The sequence below is a fragment of the Aptenodytes forsteri genome, unplaced genomic scaffold, assembly GCF_000699145.1.
Source record: "Aptenodytes forsteri isolate BGI_AS27 unplaced genomic scaffold, ASM69914v1 Scaffold404, whole genome shotgun sequence".
Classification (NCBI taxonomy): domain Eukaryota; kingdom Metazoa; phylum Chordata; class Aves; order Sphenisciformes; family Spheniscidae; genus Aptenodytes; species Aptenodytes forsteri.
Genome location: NW_008795629.1, coordinates 4,359,681 through 4,386,995, shown reverse-complemented (window position 1 = coordinate 4,386,995; position 27,315 = coordinate 4,359,681). Strand labels below are relative to the sequence as shown.

General features: G+C 38.2%; 1 protein-coding gene across 1 annotated transcript in view; it reads right to left on the bottom strand.

The window, feature by feature from the left end:
• Positions 1-12,866, bottom strand: part of LRCH3 (leucine rich repeats and calponin homology domain containing 3) — a 52,504-nt gene extending 39,638 nt beyond the window's left edge. Inside the window, exon 1 of the mRNA XM_019472870.1 lies at positions 12,821-12,866. Coding sequence (XP_019328415.1) covers positions 12,821-12,866 — 46 coding nt within the window. The remainder of the gene's footprint in view (positions 1-12,820) is intronic.
• Positions 12,867-27,315: the final 14,449 nt, after the last annotated feature.

Sequence of the window (27,315 nt, the reverse complement as noted above, 5' to 3'; positions counted from 1 at the left end):
TTCTGACCAGCTCTAACAGTGGGAGCTAAAACTACAAAATAATAGAAATCATCAGAATTAAGCCTGCACTGCATATCTAGAGTTGTTTAATTGCCTTATGACAGAAAACAGTGCTAGATCTTTGCCCCTCTTTTCTATTTTTTGTGAAAGAGACAACATTCCCCCCCCCTTTTTTTTTCTTCTAGGAATAAGGAAAATCCAGCACTTACAGGTTGCTAAAGACAGCTTCCATAAACATCCTAATTTTACCATATGCTAATCCAGATAAAACATCAGATAAGTGTGTCAAATGCAAAGACAGACCACTGTGATGGATCCTGCTTTGGGCTACTGCCGAATGCGAAGTTTTCTTACCTCTGTTGCTCGTCCCAGGCCCTTTGTATTGTCAGAGTTTGTGGGAAACTGATCAGAACGAAATATAACAGTTTTTCTGATCACCTCACCACACAGCCCCACAAACCCTATGCCAGCACCAGGGAAAAATGATGGTGCAGGCAGCAGAGCCCTTTGTTCTGGGGGCAGGAATTACTTCTGCTGATTTAAAGCACTCACCAAACTCCAGCCTAAGTGGAGAGAGCAAATGAATTGGACTGATCAGAACCTGCTTAAGAATCTGTAGATAGTAAAGGAGGCAATAAAATACCTGTGTATATCCTGCAGGGACACAGCATACACTTTCAAGGGAATTTATGCAATGGACACTTATTTTGCACAAGCCATCTCTCATAATACACTAGTCTGTCCTAGGGTTTCTTCTGCTTTACTTCCATAATTTAATTATCATTAAAGTTTTAGTGAAAATGACAGCAAACTCCAACCCTCCCCTCTTCCAAGTTGTATAGCTGCAGTAGATTTAAAGCAGAGTAATAGTGCTAAAACTATCCAACAATGTGATGTCCAAAACTGCAACATTACCAATGGGACCTCTCCTGTGCCAACATTGTTGTAAAATGCTAACAGAAGAGCGATTTCCAAACAAACATACTGTCCCAACACAAATAAAAATGATGTATCCTGAAAAATTTCTAATAAGGGCAGCCAATCATAGTATTTGTAATCACTGAAATTATCTGCGATACATACAACTTGCCATAAGGTTTCACAGTACAGTTATATGTTACCATATAAGAAAAGGAGAAGAATGCGAATTATTTCAGAGATGACTAGAAACAAGCAAGAGTAATTTAGAAAAAATACTTAGCTTCCACATTGACTAGATGTTTAAGCACCTATTTATTTTAAAAAATTATTACAACATTGGTTCACCTATAAGGTGTAAGTGTTTTTCTTAGGGACTCTGGAGGATGGAACTGAATTGCACCACCTATCTCGCAATATACTAACATCCTTCAGCACACAGCTGTGCTGGCAAAGCCTGTTTTAACACTACCCATTTTAACAAAGAAACAGGCTTCCCAAGTAATGAGCCCTATCTTCTGGCAGAAGAGTCACAAAGAAAAAGTTTCTTTCGACTGTTTTGGAAAGGGTTTAACCACAAACATGAGAATTCTCAATTGCTTTTTGTTTCACTTTATCTTACCAGAGAACATTTAAAACCTAGTGTTTACATATTGTTCAGACCATAAGGCATGGGAGTACTAGTCAAGAACTTCATATATTCTGAGCTATGATTTAGTATTTCTAAAGAATAACTCCCTGCAAAATAACATCAGGTATGAAGAAATGAAAATACATTTTAAAAAACAAATGAGCTCATAGCATGACAGAAAAGAGACACCAAAGCTGGTTAGCAGCAACAATTAAGTTTTTCCAGACTTCCCTCAACCTACAGTGATTTTTAAAACTTGGCATTTCTGTTTAGCAGTAGAAATTCAGTGGAAAGCAGATTAAATAGGAGCTGAATTTTGATGCTGCAGTGTAGTCTCTTAAAACATTCAATATGGGTCTAACCAATTACAAGTTTGGTTAATAAGGTTGCAGCATTTTTACTCACATGATGGCCATGAGAATGCTATCTTATACACAGCATCCATGATGTCATGTGCTCGAATGGGGAGCTAAGAGGGAGGGTCTGCCAGGACCATAAAAAAAGGCAAGTGTGTCGTGGTTTAACCTCAGCCGGCAACTGAACAACTAGAACAAAAAGAGCTATACTGTAAAACAAGAATACTTCGAAAATTAGACAGAAGCAATATATGATAAAATACAGTGTGAATCCTGAACCTGCAAAGAACTGCTTTCGGTTATTTGCAATCCCCGTTTTGCCCCCCTGCAAACCTCCAGCAAGTATTTAAATTTCCTGAAGTCCACAACACAGCATCCCTAAGACTCGGTGACGTTTTTGATTTTGGCTGATTTCTCTGGAACCCTCCCCCACTCCAAAAAGCAGACCTTAAATGGGACCAGAAACGGGGCAGAGAGTACAGCAGTCATTGTACGAAACAGTTCAACAACTCCATCCTCTTCCCCACCTTCCTCCTAAAAACATCTGAATGAGAGGAACAGCTCTAACAAAACCAGGAGAGATGTAAAGAAAAAAGTACTCCGGTGGCTGGTTATATATTTACATATTATGCTACCCTGCAGTACAGCAGTAGCTGGTGCTTTTCCAAAAGAGAAAGTGGGAGTGAGGTAAAGGAACAAAAACTAAGGTATTTTGTTGAAATTATCTTGTCAATTAAGACTTGTTTTAGTGATATTTTTCTGCTACTGTATCCATAAAATAACTGCTCAAAAACCAGAAAATAAAAAGGTGTTATAGTACAAATTTTGTGCAAACTAAAATTTGTGCAAAGTTCTCTCTCAATTTCTCAGAAACATGACAGAATGTTGCTGTGAGATAATTTTTTTTTTTTTACAAATATTGTATCATGAATTAAGAAGCAATTGATAACTGTCAAATCAACCAAGGAGTAATCAGTGTGATGCAGATTATTTGCTTTAATATGTATGTGCACACTCTTGCTGCCTGACATACCATAAAATGCAAAGAGCAAACAACTAATCCCCACCCAAAAGCACAAACGCTGAATTTCACTATGAATAAGCATATGAGTGAAATATGGATATCATAATTTGAACTAGAATTGACTTGTTTGTGTTCACATTTCATGGCTTAAAATTACTGTTACCAGAAATCTGCTTTAAAAAAGGTTCTTCTAGCCTGCTAAAAATGGATGCGTTTCCTTGAAGGCAAGATCATGTGGAATTTTGGCAAAGGGGAAGCGTTCTTTGGAACTAAGCTCTTTGTGAAAGATAAAAAAGCCAACAGTACAAACACAAAATGAAATCTCAGAGTGGAGTCAGATCACTGACCTTTTCCATCTTAATTGGGATTCCGTTCAGAAAGCCAGCAAATCCAATGTTAAATGCAACTAGAGAATACACTACGTTTAAAATTGCATCATTTGGCATTAAATGTAAACTGTTCCTGCTCAAAGAACGTTGCTCTACCATCAAACATCAGCAGGGCTGTGTTCACACATCTTTAACTTAAGCTGTAACACAAATTTTGTCTCCAAAGGAAAATCACTGATGCATAAAGATGCACTGTTTAAGGTACCGGGTACTTTAACCCACTACAGATGCTATAAAGAGGGGGAGCTGCAGCTCAACTGTTGCTGGCACTCAAACTAGCCGGGCGGTGGTGAATTCCAATTCATCACGAGATGCTAATGTGATCAGTCCACTAATCCTGTTGCGATGGGAATATGGCTTTGGCTCTCATTCCAGTTAACTACGACAATGAGGGCCAGTTCCAGGCCTGGCCTGTGCTACAAAATTTTGTTGATAAAAATCTGCCTTTTATCACCAGAGATCTGCGTGTGTTCCCCACACACATTAATTTTTTTTTTTTTTTTAATGTAAACAGCAAAGCCTTGATTTTTGGCCGTCAGTTCAAAACAAAAAGTCAGCAACCACTGTAACACCCGCTGGCAAAACGCTAATATAAGAGAGATTGTGACATTATGTCAGCAGCTGTGAACTGTGGGCTCCCACCCATGATGTATCGTGTCTTCTGTAACAACCCAATTGCAGCTGTGTGACATCAGCCACGAATGTGCTGCAGTGATGCAACAATACTGGTATCTGTGAATTGATTTGAATCCTGATGGTGACACTGGCTGCTATACACTGCCCTCAACTAGGATGACTTCATTTGAAGGGCAAGAAAATGTTCTGTTTTCCCTAAAACTATGAAGCATGAGTTGTAACTTAAAAGCACACTCACAGTTTTCCTTTTATACCAGACAAATCCAAGATATATTAGCTTGCAGCTTACAGACAAAAATATATTTTCATATCAATAATTAGGTAAGCCAATCAATGACCAGGAGGCTGACAGCCAGTATAGTGACAGAAGGAAAAAGGCCTAATGAACTGCTGTAAGAAGACAAAGTACAGCTGTTCAAGAAGAAATAAGTTCAAAATCTGGAACTGTGTAAACAGACTTTTTTTTTTTCCACATGCACAACTTAAAGACCAGAAGCAAACTCCACAGTTTCACAATGATAACAACAAAACCGCAATCACCAGCTTCTCATAAAACACTGAAGAATATCCTTGAAGTAGTTGATGTAATCTCACAGATATGGAAAGCAGCTCACCTGAACAACTCATTTACAACTACTGCTCCGGAAAAGTCAGGCTGCTCCCTGGAAATTAACTGCTTAGGTTACAGGCATCTTTCAGATAACGTCACTAAACAGATCTTTTGAGGAACTTGATGCCATTTGATTGCTCGATTATGACATTTAGAATCAACTCTATTAGAACCATTACTCACATTTCCAAATGCATTTGAAGCACGTTGTTATATAAACCTTATCTCCAGTTTTTGTTTGTCATTCATTCTATTAGCCAAATCAATTTCTGCATATTGATCCCAGTTTTATGAATTCACTTGTTTCACCTCCCAAACATTTCAGAACTTGAAATGAAAATCTGAGAAGAGCAATGCTTGTGATCTTGCTGATTTTTAGGAAACATTCCCATAAAGCTACTAAAAGAAAATGAATAAAATGAAAGCATAGCCCTAAGCAGATGAGCTACCGGTGTTATTGTACTGACTTTCCTGCACAAGAAAACTAGAAATCAGTGTAAAAGAATACCTCTGTGATACAATTCTGATGCTGTTGGTCTCTGTACTCAGTACCTGGGAATGTTTCCTTTTCTAAGCACTGAAAACACTGGCATCCTTAGAGCTTCATTTCACACCTGGAGGATTTCCTGGAGGGGTGATTTTACCTCTTCCTGCCTGCTGTGATATAACACTACCACTTTTGTCATACCCTAATTTAAATCAAACCTCAGAAATGTCATCTCCTGACTCACCTTCTACCTGCCGGTCCTGTCAAACCTGAACTTTTCCCAACTATTCTCCCATGTATCTAAGATACACTTCTTGTAAACCCATTAAGTTAAGGTGAGAGAAGGTGGCATTTACTGAACCAAAATGAGGCTGTCCCTTCTTTTTTTTACCTAGGTAATGCACGCTTCCAATGCGATAGCACCACTGCCCAAGCCGGAATACCCAAGTAACAGGCATAATGAAGACTGTTTTCACCTACATTATTTTTGTAGCCCTGTAATGAGATACATCCCCCAATTTATAGCTTCAATTTCCAGTATTTCATGAAGGAAAATTAGATTCAGACATGCGATTCGTCCTTGATACACTTACCACATTTCAATTCTCAGCAGATCCGTTCTTGATACGTACAATCACATTCCTACTTAGCAGCAGTACTAGCAGCAATAAATTGTGTTTTAACCATTTCCATGGACTAACATTTTGTAACCAAGAATCTCCAACCTGCTGTTTTTTGCAACATGAACAAGCTATGATTTCTGCAGTTACAGAAAACGAGGCAAAGGTTAGTGATTTCTTCCAAATGTCAACTTGGTGGTGCTACGCCTGGAACGCAGAGGTGCTTACCTACTTCACCAACCTGAGAATATACTGCATAACATGCAAAACAAATTGAAAGATTACACTTCACTCTGAAATCAGCCCTCTAGATTTCCTGCCTTGTGTGCTGAAGACAAGGTTTGTAGCATGCTTTTAACCAAAGCTGCTTAACGCTGTCCTTTATAAAACCTGTTTCAAAACGTCGCCAAATCATTGTAAGTTTCAGATGTGTGGATCAAAGTTTCACATATGCTATTTTCCTCTGGCTACACTTTTATTTTGGAACATTCAATACAAATAACAAAGCTTCTTGCCAAAGGTTTTGAAAAACAAGAAAACCCCTCACTTCTCTGAAGAACTCTCACAAATCCCTTGCTTGAAGCAATTTTAGTGAGTGAGAATTATGGCCAAAGCATTTACCTTTTCCTTCAACACCTAGATTACCAAATGAAACCTGGCTAGCTGCTAGCTGCTTTGTTTTTTAACTGAGGAGCATCTTAAGAACAGTCACACAAGGGAGTTTTGCAGAATTTGGCTTCCAAATTACTTGAACTACACTAGGTTTTTTTAGCAGTAAGTTGTCCCTTCAACTCTTCTCCATTAAAACACATAATCAAATCACATAAAACCAAGAAATGAATCAAGTACAACTCTCTTACTGAGCTTAGTCTCTGCAACATTCACCACATTCTCTGTTAAGACAAATCACATAAAACCAAGAAATGAATCAAGTACAACTCTCTTACTGAGCTTAGTCTCTGCAACATTCACCATTCTCTGTTAAGACTAAAAAAAAAAAAAAAAATCTATGTACAAAGATTAAGAACTTTAATTACACTAAATAAGAAAACTCAGTCATACCTGGGATCAAAGAGGAAAACAGAAGATTCTACGCACCAACTCCCATTCTCCCTCCCTTCTTTCTTTCCACATGATTTTAATTCATATTTGCTGTAGTTTAGCTTTCTCTTTTACACATGAATGAAAACCTCACAGGTGTCACCATAAAAAACACGGACTAAGCATAAACACATATTTTACAGTCCTGCACTTAGTGTCAGCTGCTGCACGTCCTCTGACAAGAAAGCACATTCCCAACGAAAGCATGATTTTTCTCACAGGAGCAGACTGCATGAGTACCGCAAGAGGAGAATAAATATTCTAATCAGACTAACAACTTGGAATACAATGCCATTTCCTCTGAGGAATAACTTCATTTTCCTTTTGCAAGGAATAATATTGCTTTTTTATTAAAAATAAAAAAAACCAACCCCAAACCAGTGGAAACTATAGAACACCATTACACAGTTGTTCTTGTGTGGTTGCTGGAGAACAGGCAAGAGTGACAAGCTCCAGTCCCTGCAAGGAACTGAGAACTCCTAATATTCTGTCGACTCCAGTTACTTTTCCTCTAGTTGGCTCTAGAGCAAGAAAATCAGTAGCCTAAATGAATCAAACTGTTGTATCAAGTATTGTTTATTCATTTTTCAGCATAGACTCTGGCTTCACAGTCAGCCACTCTAAGCCAGTGAAGGGAATGATTTCTTACAGGCCATGTGTTATCATCCCCTCCCTTGCGCCAGCATTCCTGATTGTGCAGCCATGCAGCCAGTTGGGTGTCATTACCGAGAACAAATCCTGCAAAAAAACAAAGCCACAAATAGTCTTCAGCCCTTCTGAGGCACGATCTGATTCATGCTGCAGTTGTGTAATCTCTAACATCAATGTATGAGGATGAGAATGTGTGGCTGCATGTGTAGGGAAGAAAGGGACCATGACTTTTGGCAGTAGCTGGGATTTGGACTAGCTGGTTAATAATAACAATGAAACCGCATTTTTTTGGTTCCTTAACACAGACACACTTCTAACAAAACACAGAGTTCTTTTCAGAGTAGCAAATACAGGGCTGTGATCAGGAATTTATTCCCACATTTTGCTCATTACAGATACATACCTGTGTACACAGCATGATATTTTAAGGATGGCACACGGTGGAGCAAAGGAAACACTTCAGGAATGAGATGTAACCACTTTTCAGATGAGCAGGGAGTGGAATTCAGTGGCTTTAAAAGGGAGGCAGATGAAGCAAGTCAGATGACCTACCAGCTGGGCCTTATGACTGGTCAGTAAACAACGGGACAGACTACAGACAGAATACAAACTGCAACTGCATGCACTGCTACAGCAGAGGTGACGCAAAGTGGGACTGTTTATCTGTGTTTGAAAATAAGAATTAATTCTAACTCCTTCCTATGGGGTTTGGGGTTAAAAAAGTTTTTACATATGCTCTACTTCCAACTTCTGGTACACACCACCACACAACCCCCACCTCCCTCCCCAATCTTCTCTCTTCCAGCAATTTCATTCCCTTTCCTCACTAAACTTGGGCATCCAGCCAACAGCATAATCATGCTTCTCTTTCAAACAACCCTAAAACATAAAGCCAAACAAACTAAAATAAGTGAAAGTTGGAGAAGCAATGTTGCAAGAGATCTAACACTGAGGAAATGAACCAGAGTCTCCAGCTCACCAAGTCCGGTTAAATTGGGGAAGTTCAGTTCCTCACTGGCCAGCTGCATTGCAGGTCTCTGTTTTTTTTGTGCAAAAAATACATACAATATTTATCTCCAGGGAAAGTAGTCTTTGGACTACACCTACAAAGCTGGTAAGGCAGCATACACCCCTTCATTGATAAACCTGGTTTAAAGGAGGCTATTTTGGTTTGACCCAAACCTACTCCTTGTTGACTTTAAGCTAAAAAAGAAGAAAAAAAAAAAAGAAAAAAGGCAAATCATAGCATAAAACCTGTATGTCTAGCCTTTTATACTAGTTTAACCAAGACAGTTTAAAATGATATCTGAAAGCCTTGGAGATACTCGCTCTGGGATCCAACTATACTGGTGTAAAGCTATCACCTCTCTTGGATACTCCTTACCAGCCCTTTGCTGTAAGTTACTGATTCTGCAATGCTTGTGTGAGCATTTCCCAATTCCCATCAGGCAGAAAAACAGTCAAGTTAGCTCACATGATTTTTTAAGTTGTTTAAACTACTCTTGCAAATTTTGCCTGAAGCTGACTTGGGGAGGACTTACATGAACTGTATCTCTAGCAGATACATAAGGGCAGTGACTTCATTTGGAGGCACAGTCTCCTTAAAGTAGCTGTTATCTGCACATTGACAAACAAGTTGAAGACTTGCCTTTACAAAAAGGTTTAGAAAAAGACAGGGGGGAAGAAAGAAAATAACTTTTCAAAGAAAATCTTCAGTCAAGATTTTCTAAGCAGACATTACTTGGAATTGAATCAGATCAAAGTCCTCATTACTTAAGCATTCTATTTTCTTCTAGCGTTAAGCAACCATCATCTCGGCTAAAACAAAGGAGACTAAGCTCGTTTTGTAAATGTTTTGCTGCAACACAATTACTTAGAATCATTACACGGTTCAGATTTGCTGCTTTGATTCAGGCCCTCAATCCCAGCATACACAACATGAAATTTAGCTCTCCTCCTGTATTTCTTCCTCATCTGTTTTTATTTTTAAGACATCTGTTTTTCTTGGTTCTCACACTCAGGATCATGGAGAATGAATACCAGTAAAAGGACATACTCCCACCAAAAGCATCAGTGCTTTCCACAGGCCTGAGCTGGCCTTGTCCCATATTATTCAGGAAAGACGTACCTCCCTTCTATGGACTCACTTCCCCAACTGGAAAAATTTCTCATTTTCTTTTACATCTCTTCACTTTCCCATTAATACTTCAAGACAACTGACGACTCAAGACTTGAGTGTAACTTCTCACTTTCACAGGGGCAGAACTAACCTGGTTGTCTCTTCATAACTTACAGTAACTTGTTATTAGTGATCTGGTTTACAGCGCAGAGGAGAGATGAACTCTCTCTCTGTCCTGCTGCACAGACATAGGAATGAATGTGGGTGGCAAAGGGCTGCAACTTCTTCAACCTGCTGTGACAGTGTCTCCTGAAGCTATACTCAAGCTTCATTAAACTTAACTTGAAGACATACTTTTGCAGGCTCGAGTTGGAATGCTGAATCTAAAAGTCAAGTCACTTAATACATATTTTTTATCTTGTTTTTAATTAAAAAGCTTGCTATTGTCATCATAAAACTTGTCCTCACATCATGGTAAGTTGTATTCAACAATATACTTCAGTACAGGACGCAGTGCAAGCTGCCACCTCCAGAACAGAGGGTTGAGCTAGTGTTGTAATGGGAAGACATTTGCTCATTAAGAGAGGAGAGAAGGCTGTGTGTTCTACATGGCAACTTTTCATTTCCTTACTTCTACAAGTTTAAAGAAACACATTTTTCTCATGGTCCCGAGACTGGCCAGTAAGCACTCAGAGGGCTTCAAGGTCTTCACGGGTCTTCACGCACATTATCATCTCCTTCAATTCCATTTCTCTCACCTTTCCATTTTTACATGGAAAACCTGTAGCACGCAGTATGTACATAAGGTACCACACACAGAAGCAGCTATGTAAAATAGAAAAGACTCTCGCCAAGAAACTAGACTGCACATACAACTTATCCTCACAAAAAAGACAGGAAAACAAAAATATGATAAATATTAGTTCCTCCATTTCATGATTTGGCTCTAAGATACTATGCTAGATACCATAGTCTATCGTTCAAAATCCATAGTCAACTTCCAGTTATTCAGAAAAGGAGGGGGAAGGGAGAGTCAGATAATGTGGATAAAGCAATACCAGAGGTTAATATAAAACATAATGCAGACGGTGTGCAATGGTAAGTAATGACACTGCTGACAGAAGAGTATCAAGACCTCCTAGGTCGCACTGAGCCAGGCTAGAAAACCCCTGTAAGGCAGCACAGTGCCTTTTGAATAAATTTATGCTGTCCAAGCTGGCACTCCCACAACTAGCTTAGGCACTCCAAGTACACCTACTATGTTGTTAAACCACCCTCAACCACCTGTTCATAGTTATCGAGAGTTCTACCTGAAAGGACTATCAGTGAGGAAGATTGTATGTTACTGTCATTTTGCTTAATGCTCTGCTCTGGCTTCCATCTGTATCAGTGAAATATCTCATATATTCAGCATTTCCAACAGCTCTACGACTAAACCGTAACTTGGGGAAGGAGACCTGGCACAGAATAAAGGCAGGAATAGGTCAGTCAGGAGGGCTAGAAATGTAAAATGCAACCAACAAAGACTTCATATTTCCACCATTCATCTATTTATTTTACTAAAAGCTAGCAATGACTTCAATTCATCTTAATATTGTACAGAAAATTCTCCATCTACAAGTATTTTCACATATAAATGTCATATAATATAAGTCAGCTAATATAACAGCTGCAATTTACCTAGTACCAGGTTAGCTTTGCATATTCCCCCTATATATTTCACCAATCAGTTCAAAATATATTACCTTACTCCCTTTTATTCCACAGACAATTTAAGTAGAATGATACATTAAAGTCAGCAGTAGATGGACAGACCATAAAGAAAAACATTTTAGCTGTGAATACATTTCAGAACGTCCTAAGTGGAAAGTTAGAAACAAACCAGCTCAAACCAGAATGGAAAATTCAAAGGTCCTAAAAAGCAAAGTGAGTAATTTCACAGAAAAAGGCCAATTACTTTCAGAGAAAGGCAAGCATTTCTATAAATTTTTATGCCTGTTATTACTGCATTTCTCTGAAGCTCTTAATAGAGTACCTCCGTATTTACGGCAGTTAGATACAGCTTCATCAGACTACACAATAAGGTCACCAAATATGTCTCATACCATTGCAGACACTAATCTGTCTTCAGCAGAACGGTATTTTATTGAGGAGAAAAGTCAATAAAGTCCAACAGTCACAAGTCCTATGTTCTTTTAATGACTCCTTGAGGCCATCTCTCATGCTGACATCATCCCTAACAAAAAAAGTCTGTTACACTTTACACAAGCAGCATTGCAATTTTCAATAGGACAATTATTGCCAGAATTCTAGAAAAAGAGCTGGAGTTTTACCAAGTCATCTGTGCAGTACAAGCCATTTTAGTGTCAAGAAATAAAACAACAGTATAGGATATGTATGGAAAATATCCCATATCAAACAGAGAGAACAGCCAAATGAGGAGATAAATGACAGCAATTGCCAAAACATATGTTCATAATATGAAATAAATTTTGAATCTGGAAACCATAAAAAAAGTCATCTTCAGTCAAAAACACACCATGCAGACATTAGCAGGGATCAAGGACTGCAGAACTGGCGGTCACAATTTCATACATCTTCACTTTTTTAAAAGCTAAGCTTGGAATCTGGAATCTGGAAACCATAAAAAAAGTCATCTTCAGTCAAAAACACACCATGCAGACATTAGCAGGGATCAAGGACTGCAGAACTGGCGGTCACAATTTCATACATCTTCACTTTTTTAAAAGCTAAGCTTGCTAAAAACTAGTAGCAAGGCTATCAAAATGATTGTTACATTCTCAGATTAATATTTGAGGTGAATTGCATACAACTTTTCACAAAAAAATAAACATTATGAATCCCTGGCAGCAAACACACAAAACAAAATCCAAACTGATCTGACTACAACTGAAAATATTTTTTTCTTTTTTCCCCCCAAAATCAAACCAAACCCATCCCTATTCAGGAAAATGAGTAAGTCAAGATTTAGCAGTGAACATTGCTCTTAAGAGGCCATGATGGACATTAATCTCAAACCGCGGTAGTCACTTCGAAAGTTTTTGGCTGGTTGTCTCTATCCCTCCATCTCCTTCTGAGAAACACCAGTTTTCTCCATGTGACAACTCTATCTATACCAGCTCAGTACAAACTGCATGGAGCAGGAGAAAAAGGAGAACAAAAGCTTTTTGCATTGCTAGAAGAATTCTTGACAAACACTGAGCCACAGAAGAAAAGCTGCATGGTGACTGCCCACACTGCACATGGTGACTGCCCACACTGCACAACGACGACGATGAGAATTCCACTTCCAGAGATCTCCATTATGCCATTTCGTAATGACCATTTTAACTGCTAGTATTTTTAGAGCTCTACATATATGTACAACCTTATTTAAAAAAGTGTTCATTTGCAAATGTGTAAAAAATCCAAATGGAAAGAAACTGCTTCATACATGCTAACACACGGACACAAGCATGACACTCAAAATGTATGAAAGCATACTAGTGCTCCTCAGCAACATGACACCCTGCCTTCTGCCCACTGCTTATGAAATACTTGACTGTGTTCCAGCAGAGCAGGGTTTCATTTTACCAGAGCGCTTCACAAAGTGAGCAGTGAGGGGAAGTGTGCAGTAAGTGAACTCATCCCCCCAACCCCCCAGATACAGTTTCTTCAGGTACAAAAGGAATTACCCAACTAAAGAAATCGCCTTAAAAATAAATTCATTTTAAAGCAGAAGACATTAAAAAAAGCTTTGAAAATGGAGCTAGAACTATTGCCAGATTTTAAGTCCATGTGCAAACGTCTGGATGCATCTATTAAGTTTTTCCTATTAAAAATTATGAGCGTTGTTAGAAACATACATTTAATATTTATTCAATCCATTTATCTTTCCCAAAACCTCACTAGGATAACAGGCTTGGGTAAAAAGAGGGACAACAGTCTTCAACTTAGGTGAAAAAGTAGATAAACTAATAGTTCCAGCACCACAAAAAAATCCCAAACAAATCCAACCCCAAACCATGGAAAATAGTCCCACTGCAACAATCACTCCCTGGATTTCAATCAAGAGACTTAATGGAAATAATTCAACTTTAACAACTTTCAGAAGTCTGCACAGAGGAGTGGGGAGATAGAGAAGGGCTTTGATGCAGCAAGGGTACTGGATAGCTTAAGAGTCCCAAAATTACAAATTTGATTTTCACTGAATGGCAAAGAATAAGCCAATGAATCACACACAGCAAAATGGAAGGGTTATACATTGAAAATAATTGGCCCTGATATGCATTTTTTTAAAAGACATTATAAAAACGGCACAGCATTAGAAGATTAATTTAGCTTCAAGTATAAATATGGAAGTGATCAGCAAAAAGAAAGCAGTAAGGGTAGGAAAATGTGAGTCAAGCAGGATATTTGAAGTTTATACAAAAAGAAAAATGATGATAAAGCACTAACAATAGTGACGGTACTGAATATTTCTCTTGCCTTGAAAGTAATATATTGGTCTCGTTACTGTAAGTACAAGCTGATGAAGAAAATCTATCCCAAGATCACTAGAAGCACAGAAATGCATCTATGCTTCTAACAGAAGTAAAATAAAACTCCAGGCTACTATAAAGCAAGAATGAGAAACTTGTGAAAAGCCTCACCATAAAATATATTTGAAAATAAAACCATTTTAGTTTATATTTCACCTGATAATATTTAACATTCTTTACAAACAAGAATTTCCCCATCTCTACTAAACTGCAGCTACAGCCAAAGAAGAAACAGCTGTTATAACTGTGACAAGAAATACTACATCAAAGAAATACTCTGTATCAATGAAATGCAGTGCTCTGTAAGATAGTAAGAATGGCAGCGATCTTAAGACAAGATGCCATAAACTGATTAAAAATTTGGTAAATGAAAATATGCCACTGGAGTTTGACATCCCCTGAAAAAGCGAACACCAACAATACAGCAGGAATGACTCTTTTGTCACAAGAGCTACATGGAAAAGTTGACACGTGGAAAGTAACATGAGGAAAGCTCTTGAACAGCTGGAGTGAAATAAAGTTTATTACAGTGAACTTATACTGATGCTACAGATGTGAAGCAAAATTAAAGTTACATTTACAATTTAATACGCAAGCACACATGTATTAAACTCCTGTTCATTAATCTTCTTTCTCATCATGGAAGATGCTGCAGTCATCTAAGTTTTGCTTATCAAAAAGGATGTCTCCAGCTTTACAACTGTTAACATCCCCAGTCCCTCCTAGAGTCCTGTTATCCCTGTACAACATGCCATTTTATGAAATTACATGATGTAGTAATACCGTTTCAAATCAACTGGCATGGAAATAAAATACAAAGGCATATAAAAAAAATCCCCATCTTTCAACAAATTTAGTCTATGTGCAATATAAAACTTGAAATGAAATTAAACTTGTCTCCAAAATAAGATGGATGGCTTATGATTTCTTTTTTCCTCCTCTCTTCATGGGGCACAAACTGCATTTTCTAGCTTTAAAATTACATGACTGCCTGAGAAGTAAAACAATACACCAAATGAGTTCTTCTATAAACGCCTCTGACATAAGCATGTATCACCGTGCAAACAGCGAGGAAGCAGGATGTACCTCACAAATTAGAGAAAGCAAGATGCAAAGGGACAAGAAACGCAGCAGTAGAAGGACTTCTTTAAGGTCAAAAACAGAGAATGGAAATAGAATAGGCAAATCTAAGAAGCATCATTTATTTTAAGTATGAACACATTTTCTCCTAATATGATTAAAAAATAGACACCAGTGTTCAGCAGACTGAAATATCCCCAGCTGAGAAAAAGAGAAGTATAAACTGCTTCTCTAAGAGCTGAAGCGGTAGCCATGCCAGCCTACAGACAGATCCTCTCTGCCTCTTGCACTGCATCACATCGGTGCCATGCAGGAGCAAAGAGAAATCCATGATTCTACTCAGGTCTTTTTGTTTGTTTGCTTTTGTAATCCCCAACAACTGTCAGGTATCAGATACATTTCTCGTTACCATACTGAGAAAGCCCCAGAGAAGTGTTGTAGTCATTCATCAGAAAAGGAAATCCCTTCCCCAAAACAGAGGAAACAACACCTCATTCAAGTTATCCCAGAAGCTGCTCATACAGCTTGCAATGCACGCTTCTAAAAAACCCTCGTATTTCCATTTATTACATATTCAACATGGTCACAAGCTGAAAAGAACTGCATCATATGGGAAGGATATAGTCAGGTTTAAAAAATAAAAAAAATAATTAAAAAATCACATTTCTGTCTGAAAATCTAATTAGATTGAAATAGTAACAGTGGTTATCAAAACTGTAAACCTATTTTTTCCATTTAAATACTGCAAATCTGGCAGCACTGTGCCAACAATTGCATTATTGATGAAAATATGTATTTTTGCCTTTTGTTTTACATATCCAAAGAGGAAAAATGTGTTTTAAGAAAAAGGAATACGAACTGAATAATATTTTATTTAAATGTGAAAAGCTATTTAAATGGTCTAGTCTCAAATTGATACCATGTTATTAAAATGGAACTTCCACAGACTGGTTTCTTAGCCACCTTCTGAAGCAGCACTACAGGGACTGTGAATAGAAATTATACTGCAGTAACGCTGACACAAAGAACTTAACAGATTAACGGATGCACTTCTCATTTTAGCATATACTTGTGAAAGCAGAGATGGCAGATGTTTAAAAGATTACATCTGTATTACTCAGTTACATAATTCACACCCAAATCGTGCACTAGAAATATGTGGGGGGAAAAAAGTACCACTTACATTGTGCCTTACCTCCTCAAAGTGCTGTATACTCCTTAATAGTAGTAAACACAACTCTCTTGCCTGTTCCCTAATAGCAATTTGAATAGAATGTTATGGTGCAGAAAAAGTTAAACTCAAGAAAAACATATGAAGCATGTTAATTTCACAAGGAATAGAGATTTCTGGCAAGGAAAGCCATGTTCAAAGATTTATTTTATTTGTACTTTAATACCTTGGTCTAGATGAAATTCTATGAACTGGAAGAGATTCTTGCATTAAGTAACAAAAATGCTCTTTTGAAAAAAGCAAGAAGAGCATTCAAACTTTGCAACCTGTAATATAGTACTGCCAAGGTATTTTCAATATCTGAAAGAATAAATTTTTAGAAAACATGGTATGTAGAGACGTTTGTAGCCACAAAAGTATCCTCAAAAACAAAATATAAGTTTCAGGTCTAGGATACAAGTAGTTTGTACCACGCTCTTTATTCATGCTTATCATTTCTGAGAAGCTCAACATGACCCAGCAATGTGCGCTCGCAGCCCAGAAGGCCAATCGTATCCTGGGCTGCACCAAAAGCAGCGTGGCCAGCAGGTCGAGGGAGGTGATTCTGCCCCTCTAAGCCCCTCTCCTATGAAGACAGGCTGAGAGAGTTGGGGTGGTTCAGCCTGGAGAGGAGAAGGCTCCGGGGAAACCTTATAGCAGCCTTCCAGTACCTGAAGGGGGCCTACAAGAAAGCTGGAGAGGGACTTTTTACAAGGGCATGTAGCGATGGGACAAGGGGTAATGGCTTTAAACTGAAAAAGGGTAGATTTAAATTAGATATAAGGAAGAAATTCTTCACTATGAGGGTGGTGAGGCACTGATACAGGCATCCAAGAAGCTGTGGATGCCCCATCATTGGAAGCGTTCAAGGTCAGGTTGGATGGGGCTTTGAGCAACCTGGTCTAATGGAAGGTGTCCCTGACCATGGCAGGGGGATTGGAACTAGATGATCTTTAAGGTCCCATCCAACCCAAACCATTCTATGATCCTATGATTTTTCATATTTATCCAACATGATCTTAACCATCTGCACGCTTGAACTTGTGATTAATGTAATGATATGGAAAAAGCATAGAAAGTTAAATCTGTAAAAAATATGGCATATCACAATCAATAAAGTTCTCCAAATAATTACAATACAGATATGTTTTTGTACCCCTCACATTCTTGATATCTTAAAGTATAGCCCTGGGAAAAAGTTAATTCTTCAAATTATAATAAGCCAAGTCAGAGAGAAACTATGGCTTTATCTTCATATTAAGGTTTGTTTGGTTTTTTTTTTTTTTAATAAGCACATTAATACTCCTAAAAGTATATTTCTGGTAGTATAAATAAAGCTTCAGGTAAACAGTAACAGATTGTAAAAAGAACGTTTTTGAATAGAAAACTAGCTTCCTTCTTACTCTACATGAAGAGAGAACAAATCTTTCACTCAACACCATTTGCTAACATTCACTGTATCAATTAGCCAAGAGAAAGGAGGATGTAATACTTCAGGAAGATTTTAAATAGTTGGAGTGCATTTGGGCACTAACAAAATAAACCAAAATCTTCCACCTCTTATTTCAAATTACAGGTTAATGCTTCCCCCCCCCGCCCCAGGAAACGAAAAAACCAGCAGGGATAAAAACTGTGAGCGAGTATCTTAAAAACAAAAAAAATAAGAAAAATATATTACGTTGATCATAGTAAGAAATTTGCAGTTAAATATTGTCTCATGATAAATGATATGACAGCACCTTTAAATTGAAAATTCAATTTGAAAAGCTGATTAAAAAAAAAAAAAGTGTTTAAGGAGACCAGGAACTACAAGACAGATTGAACAGTACCGGGGGTGGGGTGTAGTATTCTCCATGAAAATTTCCTTCACCATGCTCAGAATGAAAAGCTGGCATTTAATCACCAGTGAAGGCTATCAACACTGAAGCTTCTAGGCTTTCCCTCTTACACTGTAACTTCTAACGGCAATTATAACAATCTTCTGATACACAGGCATCCCTGAATGATGGGATATGATTTGCATGGCAGCAGAACAGAGCCATGCCATATATAATACTTGAATATTTTGCAACACATTTACAGCTCAAATGATCAATCTACTGTTTTAGCATAGATGGGTTCCAAAGATAATTTTTTTACCCTGATAAGCACAAATCTACCCACCCCTTGGCAAGCCAGCAGAGTAAAAGGAAGTAGCAGATATTTTATGGCTCATAACCACATTCAGTCGTGGCCCTCTACAAAAACATTTATTCCATAGCTGAGCTTGGAGTCAATGTAATGACAGGCACCTAATTGTCCTGCTATTATTGTGCTCAATGACTCTCTTACTTCTACAGAACAGCGTGTATGACACCAACTCAAAGACCAGTAAAAGCCTTAGGCTATGACTGAACTAAGATGTAATATATATATGGCCATAAATAATAGTAATAATGAGTTAAGCAGGTTTAAATTACTACTTGTCTCATCAGTGCCCTAAAATTAATGTTCTGCTCGGATTTAAAAGGAATTTTCTACCAAACGTTAAGATACTGATTATTCCTCTTTTTATCGTGCTAACAACTTGGATGCGAAGACCGGAGCTGGCAATGAGAGAGGCATTTGAGACAGAGGACAAGATTAACAAGGAAAGAAGAAAAGGTTAAGACATAGAAGCTGGGCTGAAGGAGATGGAAAAAAAACAAACGGGGGCAGAAGAGACAGAACTGAGATGATAACATATTGCTGGGGACCAGACACGTGACATGGAACACACAGAGAAACCCCAACCTTCTAGAGCACAATCCCCTCCGGTGCCAAGCACAGAACCCAAGACCTGCACATCCCATCACTCCTCTGCTCTCAAACTTCTATACAAGCCAGAGGCAGAGCATCTCACTCTACAAACAGGTCCCAGGGAATGACAACCTACTGCTATCTTACTGGCTCAGGTAAGAGAGACCTGATGGATGTAAAGGTTTGAACTGTGCTGATGAGTCACGTGGATGCCAGCATGACTGAATCTAGAAATTCAGACTGAATCTCTGACTGAAATTCAGCCTGAATTTAGAATTCAGCGTTAGAAAAGTAATCTGAAAAGGGCACTGATATTTTGTACAGAGAAAACTCAGTTAAAAACTTATGTAAGACTGCAAAATCAAGCACACAGACAGTATAGTCTGTAATCAGATGCCCGCGTAACTTTAATTGCTCACTTCCTGTGCATATCTACTGTCCAAAGATCTTTAACAACCACATACTACTTTTCATTCCTCTTCAACATTTTTCTGTTCAAGTAGATTTCTTCAGACAAGCTGAAATTACTGTAGAATCAGGACTGATCACAGTAACTTTTATGCAAGAGATTGATATTGAAAAACCATTAGGGAACAAAGCAGGGAATTACAGAAAGAAAAAGGGATGGCTAAGCTGAAAGCTGGTGAATGCTGTTTTGCAAAAATAGATTGCATCCTGTCAGTGCCATATATTTCCTTCATAATACTAAGCAAATCTTCTAAACTCATTTTTCCAAAGGTAGTAATTAATCACATATTTCCATTTTTCTAGATGTTGGGCTTGATTTCCAGTACTCCTGAGGAGTCATCAAGGCATCTGAAGTTAAGAACTGCACTTAAAAAAAAAAATTAACCTGTAGTAGCTGGGTTGCCTAAAAGTTCAGGCACTAAGTGTTTTGAACTTGGTACCCCAAATCAGCAAATGCTTTCAAACTTAGTACAATCCCAAGCTTCATATATGTAAAATGCAGTAACATCACCTTGCCTCACTTCACAGAGATTACATGAAAAATAGTGTTTGAAACCTTTTCAATAGTAGAGAGCACTACTCAAAAGCCCAAGGCAACAATAACACATTTCTGTATTCAGAGCTAAGTTTCAACAATAAGCAGAATAAAGAGACTAAAATTCACATGGGTCATTGAACAATGGGGGGAAAAAAAAAATTGAATAGACGCTCGCTAATCCTACTGCCCTCTGCACAGAGCAAACTATGGTTAAAAACCGTATGTTCCAGCAGCCAACACCTGGGCTGCATAGCAAGTGGGATTTTTTAGGCATATCCTCATTTTGGAGTGCTTGAATTACATTTAGAGAAGACTATGACTGTAAATACTTTAACTTTCAAATCAGTAACATTACCAGCTAGAAAAGAACAAAGACTCTCCTCACTCTAAGGAGACTTCTGGGCTCTGTCAGTAAAAGCAGCAGTTTGTAGTGTGGAATCACAAGTGAGGCTGAAGTAAAGGACTATCGGGACAGTTTTGGGGACTTTGAAGTGAAAAATAAAGCCCTCTTCCTGCATATATACAAAAGTACTAACTTATGCAAAACAATATAAAGAAAAGATGACAATGTATTACCCTTTGCGCCTTCTCTAAATATCTATAATTCAGAGAACTAAAGCAGTATTTTAATTCTAATGCACTGATAAAGTCTAACCACCAAGACACTTTTAACGTGAATGAGTTTTCACCCCTCCACTTTGGAGAGGGGGACATAGCAGATGAAGAAGAAAGTACACTGAATAGCTCATGACTTCAGCTAAATACACAACTGCAATTCATTCAAGCTGTTTGGCTAACATCGGAAACCATGAGATCCAAGCCTGATTAGTTATTAAAGAGAGAAGAACCCTTGAACTGAGTTATAGCCTTTTCGTTAGCTACCATGTAATTTTATTTTTAACACATGCTATATAATTTGCAGTGTTTGTTGTAACTAATTCTTTACTGCTGGTTCTTTTACCGAAGAAACTAATTACATCTACTGCCGTCTAAGGCTAAACCTAAACCATCAGTTTAAAATTACTTGCATAAAATAACATATTTTGCCAAATGAAAGCATTAGATCCCAATCTGTCAGCAGTGAAGTTTCACTGAATGCAATTCAGCTCTATGAGCCATGCTCTAAAAGAAAAAATTCCCAGGTCCACTGAGTCAAAGGCTAGCACATTGTTTTACAAAAAAATAATTAGCAAATTTACAACAAGTCAGTGGTAAAAGGTTACAAAATAGAGTTAAGGTGTGATTTCACAATTGATGCAAGTCAATTTAAGCTTACATATCTGCCAAAACAGGCCCCCTCATTCTCATCACCCCATACAGTCTTTCCACCCTTTCTGTTTGCTGGCACTCACATGCACATGAAAACATAGTGACCTGTCCAAGGATTTTCTCCAACTAGTTACTGGCTGAGTTTTCAGCCAGATAAGTATGAAATAGCTTGCTGGAAGACAATATGATTGCTGGTGTTGACCGTGCAGCAGGAGATGAAGACAGAACTTCCCCTTTTGGCATCAGCATAGAACTTGGATCACATTAGGCTGTGTACTTACGACTACCTTCAGGGAGTACTTAACCAATATAAATTTGCTACCTCCAAGCACAGGTACAGCCACAGGAGAAGAGGGTTGGAAACACCACAAGAGAAGCAAAGACATTTCCTTTTTTCCTAAACTAATTTGTCCTTCATGTGGCTGCAGGACTCAATACATTCACCTATCAATCTCTCTCCTCTTTACTTTTTATGTAGTTACAGTTATCTCCAAAAACGTAACTAAGAGTGTGTATGCAGACAAGACTATTAAAAAAAAAAAAAAGTCTGATCATGATGGAGGCAGGAAAGTGGAAGACTCCTAGGGAAGTAACTAGAAACACATGCAATCCTGAATACCACTCAGAAGACTTTACTGGTAGTAAAAGTTTGATTGTGGGACTTTTTTTGTTTTAAAAGATCAACTCACTAAACAAAGGCATTCCGAGTGCCACGTATTACTTTTATTGCAACAAGGCTTAGAAACTACAAGCTCAGACTCCACTTTCCCAGTTGCTATAAAACATTAGGCAAAAAGACTGCCTGTGCACTGAGAACCTTTGAACGTTATTGCAGGCCTCAGCTCTCCATCAAAACCCAACACAACCCATTCAACAAAAATAAACTATAAACTACGACAGTCAACTGCTCTCCACATTTTGAGGGTAACAAAAAAAGCAGGAGAACTGACCTCAATTTACCAACTTACCAAAGCACCACTCTCAGATAATTCCATTAGCCTAGACTAAGAATTGCCAGTATTTATGCACAGAACACACGAGAGCCAGACTTTCTAATAATAGAAACATAACAAGAAAGAAAATAAGAGGGAGCAATAGTCAAATTATAAAGGTGCTGACACAAGTAGGAGGTAGCACCAAAAAATGCAACTGAATGGAAAAAGCTAGATTACTGTCTAAAGTTTGGGGAAAGACTGTCATCCTCCCTCCTTCTCGCCCCTACAGCTACTAGAACCTCTGGACAGTGTATTTCTCTTTGGGTTTTGATAAGGGTAGAGGCAAGTATATAAATCTGAGCACAAGACTCTGAACTACCTGAATGAAAAGTTAGGTTTTGATTTTTAATACTGAAACTTCACATAATCTAAGTACTAACTCTGTAAACTCTTCTGACAAATAGCCTGTGACTTGAACAAAGAACAATCCCATTTCCTTCCAAGTTATCTTAAAGATCATAATAAAGTTACATTCAAGATACAGTAACCCAAAGAGGTTTTTTCCCAAGCAATTATTTAATTTTAGGATGGTTTGGATCCTGCCGTTGCAGCTTTAAGAACAAATATTTAGGAAATATGGCCACTGCTGTATGAGCCATACTGTACTTCTCAAGCTGTTTTACATTTCATCAGGTAATATCAACTACATTTCTGGCAGGAAAGAAAAATACCAGTGAGACTTGTTACTGCAGAACACTCATATAGTCACTGTAATCCTTCTAAATGTATGCGAGCACTTAGCATATAGAAGTTTTATTGACACTATGGTCAGATTTTACCGTTTCTATGGAGAACTGCTAAGAACAAAACTATAGAGATACCTTATTGGCAAAGTCATTCAAAAGGCAGTAGCAGACAATTTTTTTCTTCCTTTTCAGAGTTTTGCTATCTTTTTTCACTACTAATATATTCCAGAAACAAGACATAGTACTCTGCATGTAATTATCTTACTAGTTGATTTCCATACAACAGCCATTTCTTTTATTGCATAAACCCACATATTCCCATCTTCTCCTTTAAAAATGGAGACAGTAAGTACTTTAGGTAATTACAGCTGTCACGGAGGGTTTGACAAATAACTTTTCTGCTCAATGTATGCTTTAGGCCACTGGGAAAGCTGTCAAATAATGACATCAGAGTCTACATTAACACTGGCAAAATGCAACTGTGCTTCCCTTCATATTTAACTCAGATGGTTTATAGCCCTTCCTTTTCTTATTCCCTGGTTGAGAACAAGAGTGGAATGAGCAAATGGGTTGTAATTCAATCCAGATAAAATGGGGACAGATAATGTAGGTTCAATGAAAGAGTATTAAAGAAAAAAGAAGCACATCCTTGCTTTGTTAATGAAGAAGATTGCTCATTCTTTATCATCAATAAGCTTTGTAAGCTTGAGTCATTTCCTAAAATTCCAATTAAATTGTAAGGGATGAGCATAAAGAACAGCTGCTTTCCCCTCTTTCAGTATCTAAATTATTATTACACTGCATTTCTTGTACATGAGCCATCCCACATGTACAAGAACGTTAGATGAACTACTGTACCATGCACTGTGGGGAGCTACCTTCCCGCTAATCCATTCCAAAGATCTCAAGCATAGACCGCCCCACCTTCAATTTGATTTTATATTACATGATCTTAATTCCAGTCAAAGTGCAAAACAACCAGAAACTCACTATTACTTCAATGCCTGAAGTTACCTGCTCAGTTCTGAGAACAACCTTGAGCACTGATCTTGGTTTAAAAACCCTTGTGTGGGTCTTCACCATCTGGAAGACAGCAGTACCCAGAAGCAGCTGAGGCTCTGACATTACTAGAGAATTCACTTTCCAGTGAAAAGTTTAGTGACTGAGGCAAATGATTAATGAGAAACTTAATTTTTCCACTGATGCCTAACAGAAATACTATATTAACTTCCAGAATAAAAATGCAGCAAACCTGATCTGGTCATATGGTTTAGTTTTAGGTAGCCCTGCGAGGAGCAGGGAGTTGGACTCAATGATCCTTATGGGTCCCTTCCAACTTGAGATATTCTATGATTCTATGATCTGTTTATCAAATATTTTTCCAAAGGTAAGCTACACCTGCCAGAAGCTCAGCTCTGATGATTGTTCAGTGAGCTGTTAAGAATGGTACCTAGAAGATATTACAGCTTGAGCACCAGGGTTAGTATTATTGTCAGCTCTGAACTCATAAAAGATCCAAAGAAATGTGATCTTCCCATTGATTTAACGTTTGAAAATGTACCTTATGGATGACATCTACTTAAAGGGATTCTCCCCTTACCCATCATCAACCTCAAAATCTGCACAGAGCACCCAATTAAACTTGATCAAGCATCTAATCTCTAACACCCTGTTCCTACTGACCCGCTTTGCTGGTTCATCTGCGTTAACAACAGCTTCCAGGCAAGGCCAGTGATTCTGTTAAGGCTTAAGGCTATGCTAGATGCTGGTTTTCTAGCAGTGTAGTTACATTAATGAGGGATGTGATTCATTCCCACCTCTTTAGCATCCATGCAGTTACAGTGACGTGCAATTACTTTTGTTACTACAAGAACAGGAATGAGCTATACCAGTATAACATGATCCACACTAGAGAGGTGTCTATTCTGGCACATAAAAAGGAGTAAGCTTTGCATGTACATTGTTTTGTCTTCAGTTTTATAGTTTGGGAATAATTCCAATGATTTTTATGAAACTCCACATACACATGCCCCACCTGATGTGCTTTGAGTCTTTGCAGCACAGCAGGAAGGCACTCGCAGTCTGCTGTCTAGGGGGTTACTTAAAGCATTTATTTAAAGTGTTTATAACACCTAACACACATATACATTATACCATATTATTTGTGGCTACTCCCACACAAAAGAATTGGAAGTTACACAAGAAAGAAACTGACATGGGGAAAGAAGCAGATTAAATTTGTAGCTGAGCACTCAACTGAAAACTGGGGGTCAGAAACGCTTGCATGGATTTTTCTCCACTGCCCAGCCTTATTCAAAACAAAAAAGTCATAGAACAGGCCACGCTAAAAAAAAGGCACAAGATGAAGTTATTCACAGCAGCCTTCAAAACAGAGACTTTAAACAGAATGTGTCCCCCCAATAAGCTTTGCTTCTTACAACTTAAGAACAGTTCTAGCTTTTTTCTAAGGTTCATTGTGATGATAAATGCACAAAAGTGTATGGTATGCACTGCCGCTTATTAGCATTTAATGCTTCTTGAACAACTACAATGCAAATATTCATCACAATAGATGGGAACCTTGGTGGAAACAAGAATTCCCACAAATTGTTTAAGGGTACAGTAAATGAATAGTATTATAAACAAAAAGCCCAAATCCCTCACAAATGCCTATGTTGCATTTGCTTACAGATTAGCCTACTACACATTCATTGTGCAACTGCATTTGTAGAAAACACTTTGAACAAAAAAAATGTTATACCCTAACAAGAAGTGTTTTCTATTCATAGATATGTTCAAGTCAAACAAACCACATCTGTCTCAAGGTTTGTTTGGGTGGTGGGTTTTTTTTGTATTAGTGACAGATTTTTGCATAAGTAGGATGTTACAGGACACAGTATGAAGTCAGACAATTTTAAAGGAGGCTCCATTTTGAATTACTTAACTGGCAGTGTATCAACACACTTACTAACAAACATGGTAACTTTCAAAAAGTGATGTTTGGAGTTTATTTCAAAGATAGTATATTTCTAAGCTTCTAAGCTACAACTCAACACAAATCACAAAACATGAGAAAATCTAAATGACTGCACAGGAATTAATCAAAGCTACAAACAAATGGCATGCTGACACTTTTTAAAACTACTTTTACTTCACTTATACAACTAGACAGTCAAAACATAAACTAAAACTGCTCTATATAATGCATTAAGAAGACTTCTATATCCTGCACAAACTCTCATTATTTCCCAAGTCTCATCTCTCTATTCAATACAGTAATACGTCAACATACTCCGTAAACTTGTTTTTGCTTATGATCAAGGTGCTTACAGGGAAAGTATACATTTTTAGTCTACTCCTATGAATATATTTGAGGAGCAGAGGGAAAAAAACAGCCCTATTGCTTACTGTACCTTGTAAAGTATTTCTTAAAAATTCTTAGTATTTTTATCCATATAATACAGGAGAAAAAAAGAAAAGGGACATGATTCTGTTCACAGTACCTTTCATATCTTGCTTATGGCTGTCAGAAATGACAATAATAGAAACATAAGAGCACAAGAAACAGCTGTCTTTAGTGTATGCACACCTGACAGCCCTTCTTGGAAAGTTAGTTTCCCCTGTCAACAGCACAAGATGAGAGATGGCGAGACTGCATATATATGTGTACATTCACACACACACTCACATGTACATAACATCAGAACAAGAACATGCCTGGCTAAAACCACATCAGTGAGCAGCAGTACTGAGAAAAGCCTCATAACTCTTTTTTAAAACAGCCTCCAACAAGGGAAACACCTCCAGAGTGGAGACGACGAAGAAAAAAACCCAACAAATCGAGAGATCTCATCGGCCAGGCCCACGACGGGCAGAGGAAGGAGGAGTACCCCTGCAACAGCTCCTCCATCCTGCCTCTCAGGCGAGGAGAGGAAGGGTGGAGAGCAAAGGGAGGAGGCAAAAGCGAGAAGGAGAAACGGCCCGAGAGGAGAAATATGCCAAGCATCGCCTCCGGTGAGGAGAACTCCCCCTCTGCACCCACACATACACTCTTCAAGAGAAACGGGGGGGAACCCCCAAACATCCACTGAGGAAATTTCTCCTCCTCATGCATCCAGCTTCAATTTACCGAAGAGACAGCAAATTGATCACCTCAGCCTCACTCTTAGCGGGGGGGCTGGCTGTCCTCCCCCTCCTCAGGGCGTGGG